Below are 18511 nucleotides of genomic sequence, written 5' to 3'. Positions count from 1 at the left end.
TCTTTCTAGGCTGGGCACGGTGGCTCAGGCCTGTAATCCCAGCAATTTGGGAGGCCGAGGCGGGCGGATCACTTGAGGTCAGGCATTCAAGACCAGCTTGGCCAACATGGTGAAACCATGTCTCTACTAAAAATATAAAAATTAGCCTGGCGTGGTGGCGGGCACCTGTAATCCCAGCTACTCAGGAGGCTGAGGCAGGAGAATCGCTGGAACCCAGGAGGCAGAGGTTGCTGTGAGCTGAGATCATGCCACCGCACTCCAGCCTGGGCGTCATAATGAGACTCTGTCTCTAAATAAATAAATAAATTCTGTCTTTCTGCAATTTTTCTGATATTTGGCAAGTACTGGAAATTATTATTTTCTTTAAGACCCCAAATTTTCACACCAGCATGGCACATGTATACATATGTAACAAACCTGCACGTTGTGCACATGTACCCTAGAACTTAAAGTATAATAAAAAATAAATAAATGAATTAATTGATTAAAAAAAAAGACCCCAAATGTTTGCTTTTAACGAAACTGAATTAAGAGAATCACTGCAGGCCAGGCACGGTGGCTCACGCCTGTAATCCTAGCACTTTGGGAGGCCAAGGCGGGCAGATCACGAGGTCAGGAGATCGAGACCTTCCTGGCTAACACCGTGAAACCCCGTCTCTACTAAAAATACAAAAAGAAATTAGCTGGGCGTGGTGGCGGGCACCTGTAGTCCCAGCTACTCGGGAGACTGAGGCTGGAGAATGGTGTGAAGCCGGGAGGCGGAGCTTGCAGTGAGCCGAGATCGCGCCATTGCACTCCAGCATGGGTGACAGAGCAAGACTCTGTCTCAAAAAAGTCAAAACAAAACAAAAAAGAATCACTGCAAACAAGAGTACATTCTAGCAAAATCCATTCTGATTTGCAACAGCACCGATAAATAACATGGTTATTGGGTTTCTTTTTGTTTTCCAGTCAAAGAAGATTGGAATGTCAGAATTACCAAGCTACGGAAGCAAGTGGAAGAAATTTTTAATTTGAAGTTTGGTAAGTAAAAGCCAGTATTTATGTCTTTAATAACATATCAACGAAGGGCCATGTCTGAATGAAGTATAGAAGTTCAGGACCGGCTGGGCACGGTGGCTCATGCCTGTAATCCCAGCACTTTGGGAGGCCGAGGCGGGCAGATCAGGAGGTCAGGAGATCGAGACCGTCCTGGCTAACACGATGAAACCCCATCTCTACTAAAAATACAAGAAAATTAGCCGGGCGTGGTGGCGGGCGCCTGTAGTCCCAGCTACTCGGGAGGCTGAGGCAGGGCAATGGCTTGAACCCAGGAGGCGGAGCTTGCAGTGAGCCAAGATCACACCACTGCACTCCAGCCTGGGCGACAGAGTGAGACTCTGTCTCAAAAATAAAAAAAAAAAAGAAAAAGAAAAAAAAAGTTCAGGACCTAAAGAAGGAAGGTCCCAGAAACTGGGTTTCTGTTTCTTTCTACCACTACACTTGCTACTGAAACCAAGCAGATGACTTCATTTCTCTTGGATTCCACTTTCTCACGTGTCAGAATGGGAGAGGAAGGGAGGTGTTGGGATAAGTTTCAGTTCCACTGTTTGTACTTCTCATCTGGCTAACACCCATGTGGCAAATAGGTTTCATCATTTGTTTCAGCTTAGATTTGTTGACAGCGGTTTCCTGGAGTGCTGTCTTGAGAACGATTCTGAGGAGGCTCAGCAAGAAAGAGTGTTTCAGTTGATTGGGTGTGTCTGTCATGGAGAAGGAAGTAAGGAGTGGGCAGTGCTAGCAAAATTCCCGGGGCACTTCTGTCCATTATCTCAATACCTGGGGTTGACATTTCCTGTCTCAGATCAGGAGTCCTGACTACCCTGCCTCTGACCACTCGAACTGAGTGCTGCTTAGCTGTATCGTAGACACCGCCTGTTTGTGAACAGACACCCTGCTTCTTGATGATAACACAAAGGCCAGCAGGGTCCACTGCTGTGTGGAATGGCCTTCGGTCATTTCTGCCCAGAGCACAGAGGTCATTTTCACTAATAACGTAACTCTCCTTTTGATTGAAAGTGTTAAAATGTTCCTCCTAAAAGCACTTATTTTTTAGGCTCGTTCTTCAGATTTGCCCCATATCCTAAGCAAAATGCCTTCAATATGAAGTGGATATTGCTTGACCGTAGGGAGCTTGTCCATACTGTACTCGAGAATGTAGACACAAAGAAAAGAATGTCTGTGTCAAATGTTATCCTCTGCAACTTACTTTCTCTTGCGCTTTCAGCTCAAGCTCTTGGACTCACCGAGGCAGTAAAAGTACCATATCCTGTGTTTGAATCAAACCCTGAGTTCTTGTATGTGGAAGGCTTGCCAGAGGGGATTCCCTTCCGAAGCCCTACCTGGTTTGGAATTCCACGACTTGAAAGGATCGTCCGCGGGAGTAATAAAATCAAGTTCGTTGTTAAAAAGTAAGTTCTCTTTACCACTGTAGTCGTTTCTGGAATCAAAACAATAAGATGACATTTCTGTTAAAATGTTTTTCAAGCTAGAGGTGACAGGCGTGGCTGTAAGACCTTGATGGCAAAGCCTGGCTGTGAGCTGCAGTCCAGGTACTGTCCATTGCCCCTGCCCGTACTCAGTCATCTTCATCCGTGTGAGGAAAATAGTGACAATCACCTCCGCAGAGTCACCGTGAAGCCCCGTGGTGACTCGCAGTATGCCTGAGTACTTGAATGGAAGTTTAATTTGCTGGTTTTTATCTGCTCTGTTATTCCTGCTCAATCTTGACAGCAACTAAATATCGATGATTGAGTTTCTTTCTTTTTTTTTGAGACGGAATCTTGCTCTGTCGCCCAGGCTTGAGTGCGGTGGCGCAATCTCAGCTCACTGCAACCTCCGCCTCCTGGGTTCCAGCAATTCTCGTGCCTCAGCCTCCCGAGTAGCTGGGATTACAGACTTGCACCGCCACGCCTGGCTAATTTTTGTATTTTTAGAATAGACGGAGCTTCACCGTGCTGGCTAGGCTGGTCTGGAATTCCTGACCTCAGGTGATCCACCCGCCTCAGCCTCCCAGAACGCTGGGATTACAGGCCTGAGCCACCGTGCCCGGCCTAATGATTGATTTTCTTATCTACATTTCTGCAGAACTTTAGTGGCTAAAGAAAGGACACTAGTGGGTTTTTTTTCTTTCTTTTTTTTTTTTTTAATGAAAATAGTCATTTATTTACTCTTCATAAAATGGCTTACCAGTCATGGGAAGGAAAAGTCAGGGTCTTTTGTCCACAACACTAGGAATTATTGTGTTACAGGATGATTCTGTGAACGCCTTTAGAAAAAAAACCCTGGTCACATCATGACCGTTTCACTAGCTGTGAGACCACTACTGTACTGGCTACTGTAACATTTCTTGGTTTTCTTTCTAGACCTGAACTAGTTATTTCCTACTTGCCTCCTGGGATGGCTAGTAAAATAAACACTAAAGGTAAGAGACGACGTGTACTCCGTATCCTATTTGAGCGCATTAAGACACTCTATCCGCATTCCTTAAATCATATGGAATCGGCCAATATCTTTATGGGGCTTGGAGTTGTTTACTTTGCTTTCTAAGGTATTTTATTTAATGGAACTATTTTTCTTTTTTTTTAAAAAAAAAAAAAAAAAACATTTCATTGGAAATGTCACATTTGCAATCCCAGTTCATTCATGTTTTCACAGCTTTGTTGAGCCCCTGTGGAGGATTACACTACAAGTTTAATTCTGCAGGTTTCTTTGAAAAGAGCCAAACTGTATGAATTTTAATACTCTGCTCTTATAAAGCATCTCCTTCTGTATTTTTTTTTCCCCTACAATATACAAAAGGAACTCTGCTTATTTTACAGCTTTGCAGTCCCCTAAAAGACCACGAAGTCCTGGGAGTAATTCAAAGGTTCCTGAAATTGAGGTCACTGTGGAAGGTAAGGGCCAGTCCTCGGTATGTTTCTGTTCATTCTCTAGTTTACTAATTATGTCAGTTCACTAGCTGTGTGTTTATACAGGTTTATACAGATGACGTTAACCAAACTAGCTTTAACTGTGAACAGCTGCCTGTGATAAAGCTAAATTTCTGAATGCTTCTAATCGAAAATTTTTAAATCCTTAGTAGAAAACAGATAACATGGATCACATCATAAACTGCCCCCAAGAAAAGCCCTAAAATACTTTTCCTTTGTCATAACAAATAAGGGTGCAGAGTTATGTGGAATGTTTTATCTTTTTTTCCTCTTCATTCTTTTAAGGAAAGAAAGTTTAGGGTGGTTTAAACAGCAGTGCCTTGAATAAAAGTTTTTTTTCTTTTTTTTTTTTTTTTTTTTTTTTGAGACAGAGTCTCGCTCTCTTGCCCAGGGTGGAGTGCAGTGGCACAATCTCGGCTCACTGCAGCCTCCGTCTCCCGGGTTCAAGTGATTATCCTGCCTCAGCCTCCCAGGTAGCTGGGATTACAGGTGTCCACCAGCAAGTCCAGCTAATTTTTATATCTTTAGTAGAGACGGGGTTTTACCTTGTTGGCCAGGCTGGTCTCGAACCCCTGACCTCAAGTGAGCCACCACGCCCAGCTGGTTCTCATGTTTTCAGGCTCACGGTGTTAAAATACTGCATACAATACTAAAGACAATCTCCAACCAACTGTCAAGTATGGATATTTCTTCCATCTCTTCATAAATGCAGAAGGAAATCACTGCATTAGGATCATTCTCTATATCCCAGGTGTCATGTTTTGAAATAAGAGTTTGCTGTACTGGTGTTGAGTGGCGCAGAAGTCCCCATTTAGTCATGTGGCACACTTTCAGAGAGCCTGCTTTCTCATAAGATAGCCAACAGGCATCCATGAACAACTTTACACCTGATTAATTATTTCTGTTCAAAAATGCCAAGAATTAAAAATATATTGAACCCTTTACTTTCCTCCTTCCGGAAAAGATCAGAGAAAGATCTCTCTTATATACAAGATGCCAGCCTTTCCTGAAGAGCAGATCCAAGTTCACAGGGCCTGGGAGGCCTGCTTTAAGAATACAAAATTAGGGCCAGGCGTGGAGGCTCACGCCTGTAATCCCAGCACTTTGGGAGGCCGAGGCAGGCAGATCACCTGAGATTGGGAGATCGAGACCAGCCTGACCAACATGGAGAAACCCCATCTCTACTGAGAATACCAAATTATCTGGGCCTGGTGGTGCATGCCTGTAATCCCAGCTACTCGGGAGGCTGAGGCAAGACAATCGCTTGAAACCGGGAGGCAGAGGTTGCGGTGAGCTGAGATTGTGCCATTGCACTCCAGCCTGGGCAACAAGAGCGAAACTTTGTCTCAAAAAAGAAAAAAAAAAGAAGAAGAAAAGAAAAATGGGTTTCTATAGAAATAGAAAAATGGTTTCTGTGGAACTCGCCAGAATGACAAGAATACCCATTTCAATTTGAACCTAGCTTTGTTTTCTGGCACAGGCTGGACTTGAAGATTTTAACCTAGAGACACTTACGTCATTAAATGTGTGTTGATTATCATTATTTTTATTGTCCTTTAGGCCCTAATAACAACAATCCTCAAACCTCAGCTGTTCGAACCCCGACCCAGACTAATGGTTCTAACGTTCCCTTCAAGCCACGAGGGAGAGAGTTTTCCTTTGGTAAATATGCGTTTTATTTTTCTTTCTTTGATAGTTTTAAATAGAATACGTTCATCATGTTTCATTTTGCCAGGTGAATTGTTCTTATTGGTGAGTCAGTATATATCAAAGGTAAAAGGAATAGCCCGTAGAGCCAGGCTGCCTGAGTTCAGATCTGAGTTCAAATCCGATGCCACTTGGGCAGGCGAATGCACCCTGCCTCAGTTTCCCTTTGTGCAAAATGGTAATAACATTACTTTCTTTCTCATGAGGTTATGATGAGGATTATAAATACTGTCATTTAAAGTACTTAGAACCATACCTCGCATGTAGTAGACACTATAATTTGTGGGGGCCTTTTGAGGGTTTTCATTTGTTTTTTCTTTATTTCAGCATTTGTTCACTTATTTGTAGTCAACATAAAAGCAATGTACTAAAACAGTTTGCTTATGTATCAGGATTGGAGTAGTTGTCAAGTCATATCGTGGTAAAAGATTATGCATTTTTTATTTCTTCTTAAAGATGCACAAATAAGGCCGGGCGCGGTGGCTCACGCCTGTAATCCCAGCACTTTGGGAGGCCGAGGCGGGCGGATCACCTGAGGTTGGGAGTTCGAGACCAGCCTGACCAACATGGAGAAACCCCATGTCTACTAAAAATACAAAATTAGCCAGGCATGGTGGCACATGCCTGTAATCCCAGCTACTCGGGAGGCTGAGGCAGGAGAACTGCTTGAACTCAGGAGGTGGAGGTTGCAGTGAGCAGAGATCACCATTGCACTCCAGCCTGGGCAACAAGAGCGAAACTCCGTCTCAACAAAAAAAAAAACAAGATGCACAAATAAGATGAAACATTCCTGCCTGTGAACATGTATTGATAAGTACTGTGATAAGTACTGCAATTTAACTCTCTTATGTTTTATATGCAGAGGCCTGGAATGCCAAAATCACGGACCTAAAACAGAAAGTTGAAAATCTCTTCAATGAGAAATGCGGTAAGTCTATTTTGAAACATTCTTACTGCAGCGCAGGGTGCCTTCATAGGAGTAGGAGGGAGCAGAGTGGGATACTGAGCGTTGGAGTATCCCTGTCATTGGCAACATGTGGGATTTTCGGGATTGAATGGCGTCATTTCGCCCATGTTCCGTTTTGTGTACGCGGCTGTTTTGCAGGGGAAGCTCTTGGCCTTAAACAAGCTGTGAAGGTGCCGTTCGCGTTATTTGAGTCTTTCCCGGAAGACTTTTACGTGGAGGGCTTACCTGAGGGTGTGCCATTCCGAAGACCATCGACTTTTGGCATTCCAAGGCTGGAGAAGATACTCAGAAACAAAGCCAAAATTAAGTTCATCATTAAAAAGTAAGGAAATTGGATGAAGTGGGATTAGCATGAGTTGATTGTGTTTTACACTGGGAGATGGGTATGTGGGTTCGTGTTTGTTGGCAGGGCTAATTAGCTCTGGAGTCAGAAAAACTCCTTTTTAAGCTGCACTCTTGTATATGTTTAAAACTTTCCGGCCAAGTGCAGTGGCTCACACCTGTAATCCCAGCACTTTGGGAGGCCAAAGCAGGTGGATTACCTGAGGTCAGAAGTTCAAGACCAACCTGGCCAGCATGATGAAACCCATCTCTACTAAAAGTACAAAAATTAGCTGGGCGTGGTGGCACGTGCCTATAATCCCAGCTACTTGGGAGACTAAGGCAGGAGAATCACTTGAACCCAGCAGGCAGAGGTTGCAATGAGCCAAGATCGTGCCACTGTACTCCAGCCTGGGCAGCAAGAGCAAAACTCCATCTCAAAAACAAAAAAAAAAAAAGAAAGAAAAAGAAATTTTCCTTATGCTGCTAGTAGAAGGGAAGGAGGACTCCACCATACTAGAGATATAATGACTTTTGGTTGCTAAATCTACACAGCTATGTTGTTACTACTTGATGCTGCTGGAATCTGAGCAGCTGTAAGTCCTTTTATTTCTTCAACTTAATAGAATATTTTTAATTTCTCCTGTTTGCTTGAACATCTGTGGATTAGGCTAACATAATTGAAATAGATAGGAATGGGCTGGGTGCGGCCATAAATCCCAGCACTGTGGGAGGCCAAGGCAGGCAGATCACTTGAGGTCAGGAGTTCGAGACCAGCCTGGCCAACATGGTGAAACCCCATCTCTACTTAAAATACAAAAATTAGCCAGGGGTGGTAGCTGGCACCTATAATCTCAGCTACTTGGGAGGCTGAGACAGGAGAGTCGCTTGAACCCAGGAGGCGGAGGTTGCAGTGAGCCAAGATCGTGCCATTGCACTCCAGCCTGGATGACAGAGTAAGACTGTGTCTCAAAAAAAATTAAAAAAAGAAATAAGAATAATTGGAATTTTATAGTACATGCTAATGCACATGAATTATTTGAAATTAATTGAAATGAATTTTAGGTTTCATTTACTTGGTGTCAGGCTTAACTTTGAGTCACCCAGGGATGCTCTCAAGCAAAGCTGGCCACCTCTTTTTTTTTTTTTTGGAGACAGAATCTCGCTCTGTACCCAAGACTGGAGTGCAGTGGTGTGTGATCTCGGCTTACTGCAAATTCCGCCTCCTGGGTTCAAGCGATTCTCCTGCCTTAGCCTCCAAAGTAGCTGGGATTACAGGCATGTGCCACCATGCCCAGCTAATTTTTGTATTTTTAGTAGAGAATGGGTTTCACCATGTTGGTCAGGCTAGTCTCAAACCCCTGACCTCGTGATCCGCCTGCCTCGGCCTCCCAAAGTGCTGGGATTACAGGCGTGAGCCACCGCGCCTGGCCCGTGGCCACCTTTTATACTTTTGGCCAGGTCTGCAGAGGTTTGGCAGCCCCTAAGCCCTCTGCTTCTGCTTCTGGAGTGAGAGCCTCAAGTGCTCCTGTTTTCACAGCCCATCTTGTGTTTCCATGCTGCGTACGTGGGGCGTTTTCTCTTTCCATCCTCAAGTCTGGCGCTGATTCTTTTCAGGATACATTCTAACCTTGGAAAGAAGATGCCAATAAAACCAGCATAGGGGAAGGGCGGCCAATGAGAGGCAGCAGTGGATGTTAAATTTACAACTGTGGTTTGTCTTTTTGGCTGTGGTTCTTTAGATGAGCATGTGATTTCTGTTCTTCATGACTAAGAATGAATTTAGACTTTACAGAGTTACCGGTTTGTAAATCTTTGAGTTGTTTACATTTTAATGTCAGAGTTTTACTGTTTGATCAGCACATTTTTTTTTCTCTTTTATCTGTAGGCCCGAAATGTTTGAGACGGCGATTAAGGAGAGCACCTCCTCTAAGAGCCCTCCCAGTGAGTGTATTTTCTGTATTTTCACTGCTATAGAACACATGCTCTTAGGCACACATTGTGCAGCTGTGGTTTACAAACATTGTTTAAAGAACAGCCATTGAGGCCGGGCATGGTGGCTCACACCTGTAATCCCAGGACTTTGGCAGGCCGAGGTGGGTGGATCGCCTGAGGTCAGGAGTTCGAGACCAGCCTGGCCAACATGGCAAAACCCTGTCTCTACTAAAAATATTTTAAAAATTAGCCAGGCGTGGTGGCGGGCACCTGTAATCCCAGCTACTCAGGAGGCTGAGACAGCAGAATCACTTGAACCCGGGAGGCGGAAGTTGCAGTGAGCCGAGATCGCACCACTGCACTCCAGCCTGGGCAACAGAGCAAGACTCCATCTCAAAAAAAAAAAAAAAAGAAAACCCATTCAAAGTTGTAGTTTGGGCTATTTCACAATTTTTAGTGCTTTAATAATTGGGTGGCTCTGTGAGTGTGTGATGATCTCCTGAGCACCCCCAGGAAGAGGAAAACAGTGAAAGGCAGCCCTTCAGGGGTCATCATGTCTTCTTGAAATGATCTACCATGGAAAGAAAGAACCTTGAACAGGACTGAGATAAAACAGTCTCAGATAGCGTGATTATTAGAGATGTTGACCATGTTTTCTACAAATTCTGATTTTAAATGTATATTTTCAGGAAAAATAAATTCATCACCCAGTGTTAATACTACTGCATCAGGTGTTGAAGACCTTAACATCATTCAGGTGACAATTCCAGGTATGATTTCTCTGCTTCCATCAGAGTTTTTGGGGGTCTCTTCAGGGCCTCTTGGACTTTCCCAACTAGAGAGGTTTGCTCAGCTCATCCGGGGACCCAGATACGTTACACATTGCCTGGTGCTCCTCCCAGACTCCTACAGTAGTTGCCTTCCAAATACAGTTGCTCTCCAAACAGCTCCGGCAAGTTTTGGCATTTGGCATGAGCTAAATCCTGTTAACCACCCAAATGTCTAGTCTGTAAAGTCTGTATAAGACCGGGCAACAGTGGCTCATGCCTGTAATCCCAGCACTTTGGGAGGCTGAGGCGGGAGGATTGCTTGAGGTCAGGAGTTCAAAACCAGCCTAGCCAACATGGTGAAACCCTGACTCTACTAAAAATACAAAAAAAATTAGCCAGGCCTGGTGGTGCGTGGCTGTAATCCCAGCTACTTGGGAGGCTGAGGCAGGGGAAATGCTTGAACCTGGGAGGCGGAGGTCGCAGTGAGCCGAGATGGCGCCACTGCACTCCAGCCTTGGTGACAGAGCCATACTCCATCTGGGAAAAAAATATATATATAAAAAACAGCAGGTAAAGGTCTTTATAACAAGAATAAATTTGTAGCATTTTTAGTTAGGCATTATTTTAAACAATTTCAAATTTAATTAGCTCAAAGTGCTCAAATACTTAAATCATTAAAAAATGGAAAATGCTTGAAAACATTACACAGAGCTCCTAAAAATTGGGATTAAAAGTGCATTATTGAGCAGCGGCTTGTACCTGTAGTCTCGGCTACTTGGGAGGCTAAGGCAGGAGGATTGCTTGAGCCCAAGAGTTCAAGGCCAGTCTGGGCAACATCGTGAGATACCATCTCTTTACCAAAAAAAAAAAAAAAAAAAAGCAGTATTTAAGTTTTGGGTTTTCTCTGAACTGTTTCAGATGATGATAATGAAAGACTCTCGAAAGTTGAAAAAGCTAGACAGCTAAGAGAACAAGTGAATGACCTCTTTAGTCGGAAATTTGGTAAGTTTTGCATTTGCAAAGTACAGTTGCTATAAGCGAAGAGATTTGTTTTAATAAGATCTTTTCAGCAGATGATGGTTAGGTGGTTGTAATCCTATATAAAAGGAATTAAAATTTAAAAGTGAGTTTTTTGTTTGTGCTAAATGTATTTAATAAGATACCATTAGTGTTACACTATTGATTGTCAGTATGAAAGTTAATGAATTTGCGGTTCACCATCTGGCAGTGTGGCTCACACTTGTAATCCCAGCATTTTGGGGGCCCGAGGCAGGTGGATCAGTTGAGGCCAGGAGTTTGAGACCAACCTGGCCAACATAGTGAAACCCCATCTCTACTAAAAAATTCAAAAAATTAGCCGGGTATGGTGGCACACACCTGTAATCCCAGCTACTCAGGAGGCTGTGGCACGAGAATTGCTTGAACCTGGGAGGCAGAGATTGCAGTGAGCTGAGATCAAGCCACCGCACTCCAATCTGGGTGACAGAGCAAGACTCTGTCTCAAAAAAAAAAAAATTAAGGTTCATATTTAAATTTGTTTGAAGTGTACAAAGACCTTAGTTAACAGCAGAGACAGTCTAAAATAAATGTTGATCTTGTGCTTCTGACAGACTGTTTAAGGCAGTGGATTAATCTGTGCTGTTGTGCTGTTTGTCTCACTGTCCCTGTAGGTGAAGCTATTGGTATGGGTTTTCCTGTGAAAGTTCCCTACAGGAAAATCACAATTAACCCTGGCTGTGTGGTGGTTGATGGCATGCCCCCGGGAGTGTCCTTCAAAGCCCCCAGCTACCTGGAAATCAGCTCCATGAGAAGGATCTTAGATTCTGCCGAGTTTATCAAATTCACGGTCATTAGGTAAGTGAGAGTTTCCTGCTTAGTCACAGGAACGAATCTGGAACTCATGAGGCTGACTCATCTAAAATGCAGCCACAGGTAGTCATCGAATCAGGCTTCCTATGCTGTGCAATAAACAAATCAAAATAACTTGTTTCATCATTAGAATGTTAGATGTGCTTCTACGAACTAAGCTGACTCTTTTAATTCTTTGGCAAAGGGTTGGCAAACTAGGACTGTTTGCCAAATTCAGCCTGCCTCCTATTTTTAGAGTCTTCCTGAAACACAGCTACACCCGTATTATCCATGGCTGCTTTCCTGTCACAGTGAGTAAGTAGCTGGGACTGAGACGGCATGGCCTCCAAAGTCTAAAATATTTACTCTCTAGCACTTTGTAGAAAAACCTTGGCCAGGCACAGTGGCTAACGCCTGTAATCCCAGCATTTTGGGAGGCCAAGGCAGGCAGATCACCTGAGGTCAGGAGTTCCAGACCAGCCTGGCCAACATGGTGAAATCCCATCTCTACAAAAATGCAACAGTTAGCTGGGCATGATGGCGGGTGCCTGTAATCCCAGCTACTCGGGAGGCTGAGGCAGGATAATCGCTTGAACCCAGGAGGTGGAGGTTGCAATGAGCCAAGATCATGCCACTGCACTCCAGCCTGGATGACAGAGTGAGACTCCATCACAAGAAAAAAAGAAAAACTTTGTCAACCTCTGTCTTAGGGCACCTTATCGGTCAGACGGATTCAACCTCGCATCAGCCATTTGTTAGCCAGGTCACTCTGTTCTTTGTCTGTAAATGAGATTGATCGTTGTTCCCACTGAGAGTGTCAGCTCCTTCCCTTAGAGCAGGCACGATGATTATACTCACCTCTGACACCATTGTGAGCGCCACATTCCTTCCCGTGTCCTTGTTACCGTAAGAGACGCCCATCTGAGCACCAACCCCAGGTTATCTTCCCCTCTGTCTTCCAGCCTCCCAGAAACAGCTACGACTGAACCTACCCAATCAGTTCATCATGAAATTGCCACTGTCTCTAGTTCAGATCTCTTAGGACTGGCACTCAGAAATCTCATAATAAATCCTCTTGAGGCTTCTCATTCACTTGTCTTCTTCCAGTCTTCTTTCCCTCAAAATCTCATATTTTGGTTCCACTTCACCCACGGTCATTCTCCATGTCATTCCCAGGAGTTAGGCAAAAAGCCCCTTCCGTTCTTCTGTATGTTGAACTTAGAATCGCTCTGTTCCCTGCTCTGCGTTTCTATTTTTTGGTTTTCCTCCATTTACTAGTAGCGTAACACTTTCTAACAGTGTTCTTATTATTGATACTTATCTATCTCTTCCATAAGCTTATAAGGTCGTGGATAATACTTCTCATTGTAGTACGTAAATGACGTGGGCTAGATATGAGTTGAATAAACAATTATACCTGTAAATTCTTACAGAGTGAAAATAAATTGTTATACTTTACAATTTGTTTCTCTCTTTAGACCATTTCCAGGACTTGTGATTAATAACCGTGAGTATTTTGTGAAGTGTTTTTGTTCTTGTTTTTTCCTGGGGTCTGATGTGTGTGCGTGTGAGTGTGTATACATGCTTAACGTATATCGCGTTACTTCACCTATGTCAGTAACCATGCCAAATACTTGTTTTAGCCCTCAGTAAAAACACCGGGCACGTCCTAGTTGTAAAATTCTTCCAGCTTCTTAACTTCCAGCCTCGATGCACTTAATCATAAAATGGTAACAATAGCACCGATTTTGGGGGAGTCGTTCCAGTAGATGGAAAGCATCTGGAACAGGTGTCAGCAAGCTCCTGCTGATGTGTGTGCATAAAGTTTTATTGAAACCACCATCGTGTCCATTTGTTTATGGCAGAATTGAGAGATGGCAGCAGCAAGTGTGTGCCTGCAAAACCTAAAATATTTAGTTAATTGGCTCTGCAAGAAAAGAGTTTGCAGCCCCCTAACCTAGAACAGCGTCTAGGCTCTAGTATGTGTTTAGCCTACAGTATGTGCTCAGCGAATACAATCTATATTTATTACTGCTTTTATGACTGTTATAATTACTGTGCTTGGATTTCGTGACAAAGTAAGTCACAATGTGCCTGCTTCTGTTAGCATTTCAGCACAGTGCCTGGCACACATGGGGCTCTCAAATATTGCTGAGCAAATGAACAAATGTCCTTTCGATTCCTTAACGTTGATGTCATTTTCAATAGTATTTTGAGCCAAACTTAATTTTGCGAGTGTGTTTTGTTGTCTTAACTTTATTATTAAAAATGTATAAAAGTGAGGCCAGGCGTAGTGGCTCATGCCTGTAATCCCAGCAGTTTGGGAGGCTGAGGCAAGTGGATCAGTTGAGGTTGGGAGTTGGAGACCAGCCCGTCCAACATGGTGAAACCCCGTCTCTACTAAAAATACAAAAATCAGCTGCATGTGGTGGCGTGCGCCTGTAATCCCATCTACTCGGGAGGCTGAGGCAGGAGAGTTGGCTTGAACCCTAGAGGCGGAGGTTGCAGTGAGCTGAGATCGTGCCATTGCACTCCAGCCTGGGCAACAAGAGTGAAACTCTGTCTCAATAAATAAATAAATAAATAAATAAATAAATAAAACATTCTCTTTTGTTCCTGTTCTTGTGCGGTAGTGTGGAATAGAGTTTTATGGTAATTACTATGAATTAGTGATCCTGAGGGACGTATCAGAACTCTGAGGTTTGTTTCCTTCTCATCTTGAGGGAAACAGCAAATGTATGTTAAAATGCTTTTCCAAGAGAACAACACGTCCTTACATTATTTAAACCAATCTGCTTCATTTTCAGAGCTGGTTGATCAGAGTGAGTCAGAAGGCCCCGTGATACAAGGTGAGTGAGGCAGGGGAGGGCCCCGAGCTACTCCTGCCTGCACGGTGGCACACATAGCGTGCCTGCGTGTGGCTTCGGCTCTCAGTCACCTGCCCTGAGGGGACTCAGTTACACAGCACACACGTACTTCTCTGTGGTTTTCACTCCTGGGTTTGACAGCTGATCCAAACATAAATTCAAGCTGTGGGTCCTGATTGAGAACTGGGGGCTACAGACCATTTGCACCCCCTATCCCAGCTCAGGCCTAACATCAGGAACCCCAGGATTAATGGATAGGATGAAATGGCGGAGCAAGAGGGCCATCATTTTAACCTGACTCTGCCATCCGTTTCTAATGTCTGCCGTAAGTCAGTGAGCAAAATGTTCTCCAGTAGAAATGTACAGATTGTGCTCTTAAAAAATTCCTTAAAAAACAAGTGGAATGGCCTGGTGCTGTGTGAGTCATTGAAAGTAATGAGACTGGGCGCGATGGCTCACGCCTGTTATCCCAGCAGTTTGGAAGGCTGAGAAGGGTAGATCACTTGAGATCAGGAGTTCGAGACCAGCCTGGCCAACATGGTGAAACCCCGTCTCTACTAAGAATACAAAAAATAGCCGGACATGGTGGCGTGTGCCGGCTACTCGAGATGCTGAGGCAAGAGAACCGCTTGAGCCTGGGAGGCGGAGGGTGCAGTGAGCCGAGATCGTGCCACTGCACTCCAGCCTGGGCAACAAGAGGAGATTCTGTCTCAAAAAAACAAACATACGAAGAAAAACAAAAAAAGGTAATGAAAAGCTTTTATTAAAGGGAGTAAACAAGGATGAGGGAGAAAGCATAACTAAGGAACTTGTTGTTTTCATGGGAGAGCTATGTTAAGACTCTGCTCTTTCAGACTTCAGTTGTATATGTGAACTTAGGACCACATTTGAGAAACAGAAATTTGAAAGTACACTTGGATAATCATGTGCTCCATCTCAAGACCGTGAGCATTGTTTCATCATGCACCTGTGTTTGTACAGAGTCTGGAGGGCTTTTCTCCTCTTCCTCCTCGTGGATTCTTTACATAGTATAAAGCAGCTGTTGAACAATGTGGAAATCAATCTCTGTGTTTCTCTTTAGAATCAGCTGAACCAAGCCAGTTGGAAGTTCCAGCCACAGAAGGTAAAAGGGTGGGGTGGTCCTGCAAGTCCTTAAGACTTCTTCTTTCTTCTTCTTCTTTTTTTTTTTTTAAAGACAGAGACTTGCTCTGTCACCCAGGGTGGAGTGAGGTGGCGCGATCTCTGCAACCTCAGCCTCCCGGGCTCAAGGAATTCTCCTGCCTCAGCCTCCCGAGTAGCTGGGATTACAGGCCTGCACCACCATGCTTGGCTAATTTTTGTATTTTTAGTAGAAACGGGGTTTCACCATGTTGGCCAGGCTAGTCTCAGACTTCTGACCTCAAGTGATCTGCCAGCCTTGGCCTCCAAAGTGCTCGGATTACAGGCACGAGCCACCTTGCCCAGCCAAGACTTTTTTATCAGGACAAAGGATTGTGCATTTAAACTATTTCGCTAGAACTGGGTGGTGGTTTTGCTCTCTTTCTTCTGGGTGAATTGGATTTGCAGGTTATGCTGTTGAGTGATGACGCATAGCTGCTTTCCTCCATTTCCCCCAGATGACTTGGTAAATTCTCCGTGAATGACTCTGCCACATAACCTAGATAACCTAACGTGTGTCCTTTAAATGCATGTAAGCCAGAAGATGTATGTTACTTTGAAAACATAAGTAACAAAATTTTGAATGTATTGCTGAAGAGATGTCTCTCTGAAGCTCTTTTGATATTTGGTGTCTTGTCCTTCTTATTAAACCATATCTTAGTAAATAGTTTGGTACGAATGGATTTATCACTGAGCAGGTCTGCAAAATAATTAATCGGTACCATTTTGTTTCCGTTGATAGAAATAAAAGAGACTGATGGAAGCTCTCAGATCAAGCAAGAACCAGACCCCACGTGGTAGACCTCTTCCCTCCTAGGGTAAATCAGCTTCTGTGTCAGGGATGCCGTGTGGTGTCCCTCTGAACCCCCTGCATACGCGTAGCTAATGTGATCGCCCCACTTTCACATAAGATGGTGGCCCTGCCTTCAGGGAATGTGGGAGCCAGGTGGGAGACTTCCCGGATATTTAAGCTAGAAGATTCTACAGGGAGATTCTCCTTGGATCAATATATGTCTCTCAGTCAAAGATGTAAAAGCACTTTTGCCTTAAAAAGAATGTTCTGTTTCTAAATAGAGTAAACGTTGTCCTCCTCATTGGAATTCACTATGAGTCAGAATCATTAGACTGACTTTTTTTTTTTCCATAGTAATAGTATTTTGCAGAGTCTCACAGAGCTGCAGATCTTTTGTTCATCTTGCAGAGTTGAGTTAACAAGTCTGATCCTGTTATTCCAGATTTCTTAAATTTGGCCAAGTTATAATAGGAGCAGTAGCTTGAGACCCGAAGTCAGGAAACTTTGACAATGGATTTTTTTTTTTTAATCCAGAGACTTGTACTGGAATTTGCCTTACCCTGTCAGCTCATGGACATAAGGTTTCATCCCGCTTTATGAGTGCATCTGAATCCAAGTCATTGTTACCCGAATTTGCAAATTGAGTTGTGATATTCGTGACTGTTAAATTCCTGTAATTAGATTAACCTCTTTGCTTGCTTGTTTGTTTTCTCTCCTATTTTAGCTTAAAGTATCAGTGGTTGAGAAGAGCTTTTCGGACCTGTTACTACCCCAAGCTGTGTAATATACTTGTATAACAGAAATACCTTCTATACAAACCTTTTTTTCTACTTTTAGATAGAAATGTCTACTTTTTCAGCAGTTCTGTGAATTAAAGAGCAGAGTGACTGTGGGTCTGGAATGGCTGGTGTACTTGGGAATGTACTATCAGGATTTTACAGCAATGCTGGGAAATGACAGGGAAAATGACAGGAATGAATCTCACCAGATTTTTTATGTACTCAGCAGAGCCTTGAGTTACGGTGTTTATTTTCCAATCAAGTGAAGATATCTCCTACTTCTCCTACTGGAACATCTCAGCTTCTGCAATGAAGAAAAATTCCTGTGATAGTTCAGTTCTTTAGTTTTTCTATTTGAAAAAAAAAAATCATTTAAATGATCCTTTGTTCACGGCTCTCCTTAATGACTGAGTGAACAGTTCCTATCTGTATATTTGACTAAACCTTTTCCTAAGCTATCTCTCATGGTTCCTATGTTTTTTTATCATAATTAAAAGCAAAACCATCTGGATCACCTAACAGTCAGAGGTCAGTATCTCAGCGTGTGAATTATAGAGTAAATACAGAGAGAACCTCTTCCACTTTTACTTTTCGTCCAAATAAAATGCATGGTGTACCAGAAGTTGAAGATCGGGTTGAGGATTGGGGCTAGCTCCATGACACTAAGGCCCCAACATCGCGGGACCTGCTGTGGCACGGATTCTTAGGAACGCTGTTCTAGCCGGCCCCCTCTCCAGGGGTCGCCGTGGCCGGCATTATTTCCTAGTTCTTCTTGTAACCCTGAGGTGCCAGCGCGGGGAGTGAGGAGGGGTCAGGGGGCTAAGGGTGCAACTCTGACGTTCTGCGCCTTCCTAGGAGAGTCTTACATGTGTTGAGATTTCACAAGCAATGTGAGTTGTAAAATACCAGCTCTACAAGAAGCTAGGCTCTGTGACGGCATAGTTTTCAGTAGCTTTATCACAATATTCACAATGGAGAATTATATGACATGGTAGCAGAAATAGGCCCTTTTATGTGTTGCTTCTATTTTACCTCAAATTGTAGATATAGGGTAATCAATAAAATCCATCCATGCCTTTCACACACTAAGTCATTGCTCTCGGCTGTTTTCATGGTTCTGTCTGGGGAAGCTTGGGGGTGGCTCGGCGTAGGTGGGACGCAGACCAAGGCCGAGGCTGGCGCTGGGCCGAGGCTGGCGCTGGGCAGAGCCCGCCGGGCCTCCCGGGGACAGCGCCACTTGAGGTGTTTCTCAGACCACTGCTGCCCATCTCCTCTGAGCTGGGCCAGGGCCCCCACCCTTCCATCTGGGCCATGCCAGCTGTGGATGGAGAGCAGCTCACATAGAATTTTGGCGGCCAAAAGCCCCTGCCATCGAGAGCTCATGCAGCAGCCCGT

General features: G+C 43.9%; 1 protein-coding gene across 14 annotated transcripts in view; it reads left to right on the top strand.

Moving 5' to 3' along the window:
* GTF2I (general transcription factor IIi) overlaps positions 1–18205 on the top strand; it is a 111643-nt gene extending 93438 nt beyond the window's left edge. For 8 of the 14 annotated variants that reach the window (XM_054496617.2, XM_054496613.2, XM_054496618.2 and 5 more), the window contains 16 exons: positions 952–1023; positions 2267–2450; positions 3405–3463; positions 3861–3935; positions 5532–5633; positions 6541–6606; positions 6784–6967; positions 8855–8910; positions 9591–9671; positions 10590–10673; positions 11342–11525; positions 12998–13026; positions 14327–14368; positions 15468–15509; positions 16287–16362; positions 17062–18205. In XM_054496617.2, coding sequence (XP_054352592.1) covers positions 952–1023; positions 2267–2450; positions 3405–3463; positions 3861–3935; positions 5532–5633; positions 6541–6606; positions 6784–6967; positions 8855–8910; positions 9591–9671; positions 10590–10673; positions 11342–11525; positions 12998–13026; positions 14327–14368; positions 15468–15509; positions 16287–16345 — 1319 coding nt within the window. In that variant the 3' untranslated portion in view covers positions 16346–16362; positions 17062–18205. Of the gene's footprint in view, positions 1–951; positions 1024–2266; positions 2451–3404; positions 3464–3860; positions 3936–5531; positions 5634–6540; positions 6607–6783; positions 6968–8854; positions 8911–9590; positions 9672–10589; positions 10674–11341; positions 11526–12997; positions 13027–14326; positions 14369–15467; positions 15510–16286 lie in introns of all 14 variants that reach the window. The other 6 variants (XM_063668244.1, XM_054496615.2, XM_063668245.1 and 3 more) reach the window with 2 other exon arrangements.
* Positions 18206–18511: the final 306 nt, after the last annotated feature.

This window comes from Pongo pygmaeus, chromosome 6, assembly GCF_028885625.2.
Source record: "Pongo pygmaeus isolate AG05252 chromosome 6, NHGRI_mPonPyg2-v2.0_pri, whole genome shotgun sequence".
Taxonomy (NCBI): Eukaryota; Metazoa; Chordata; class Mammalia; order Primates; family Hominidae; genus Pongo; species Pongo pygmaeus.
The sequence above is the reverse complement of the archived record's forward strand: the minus strand, read 5'-3'. Positions and strand labels throughout refer to the sequence as shown.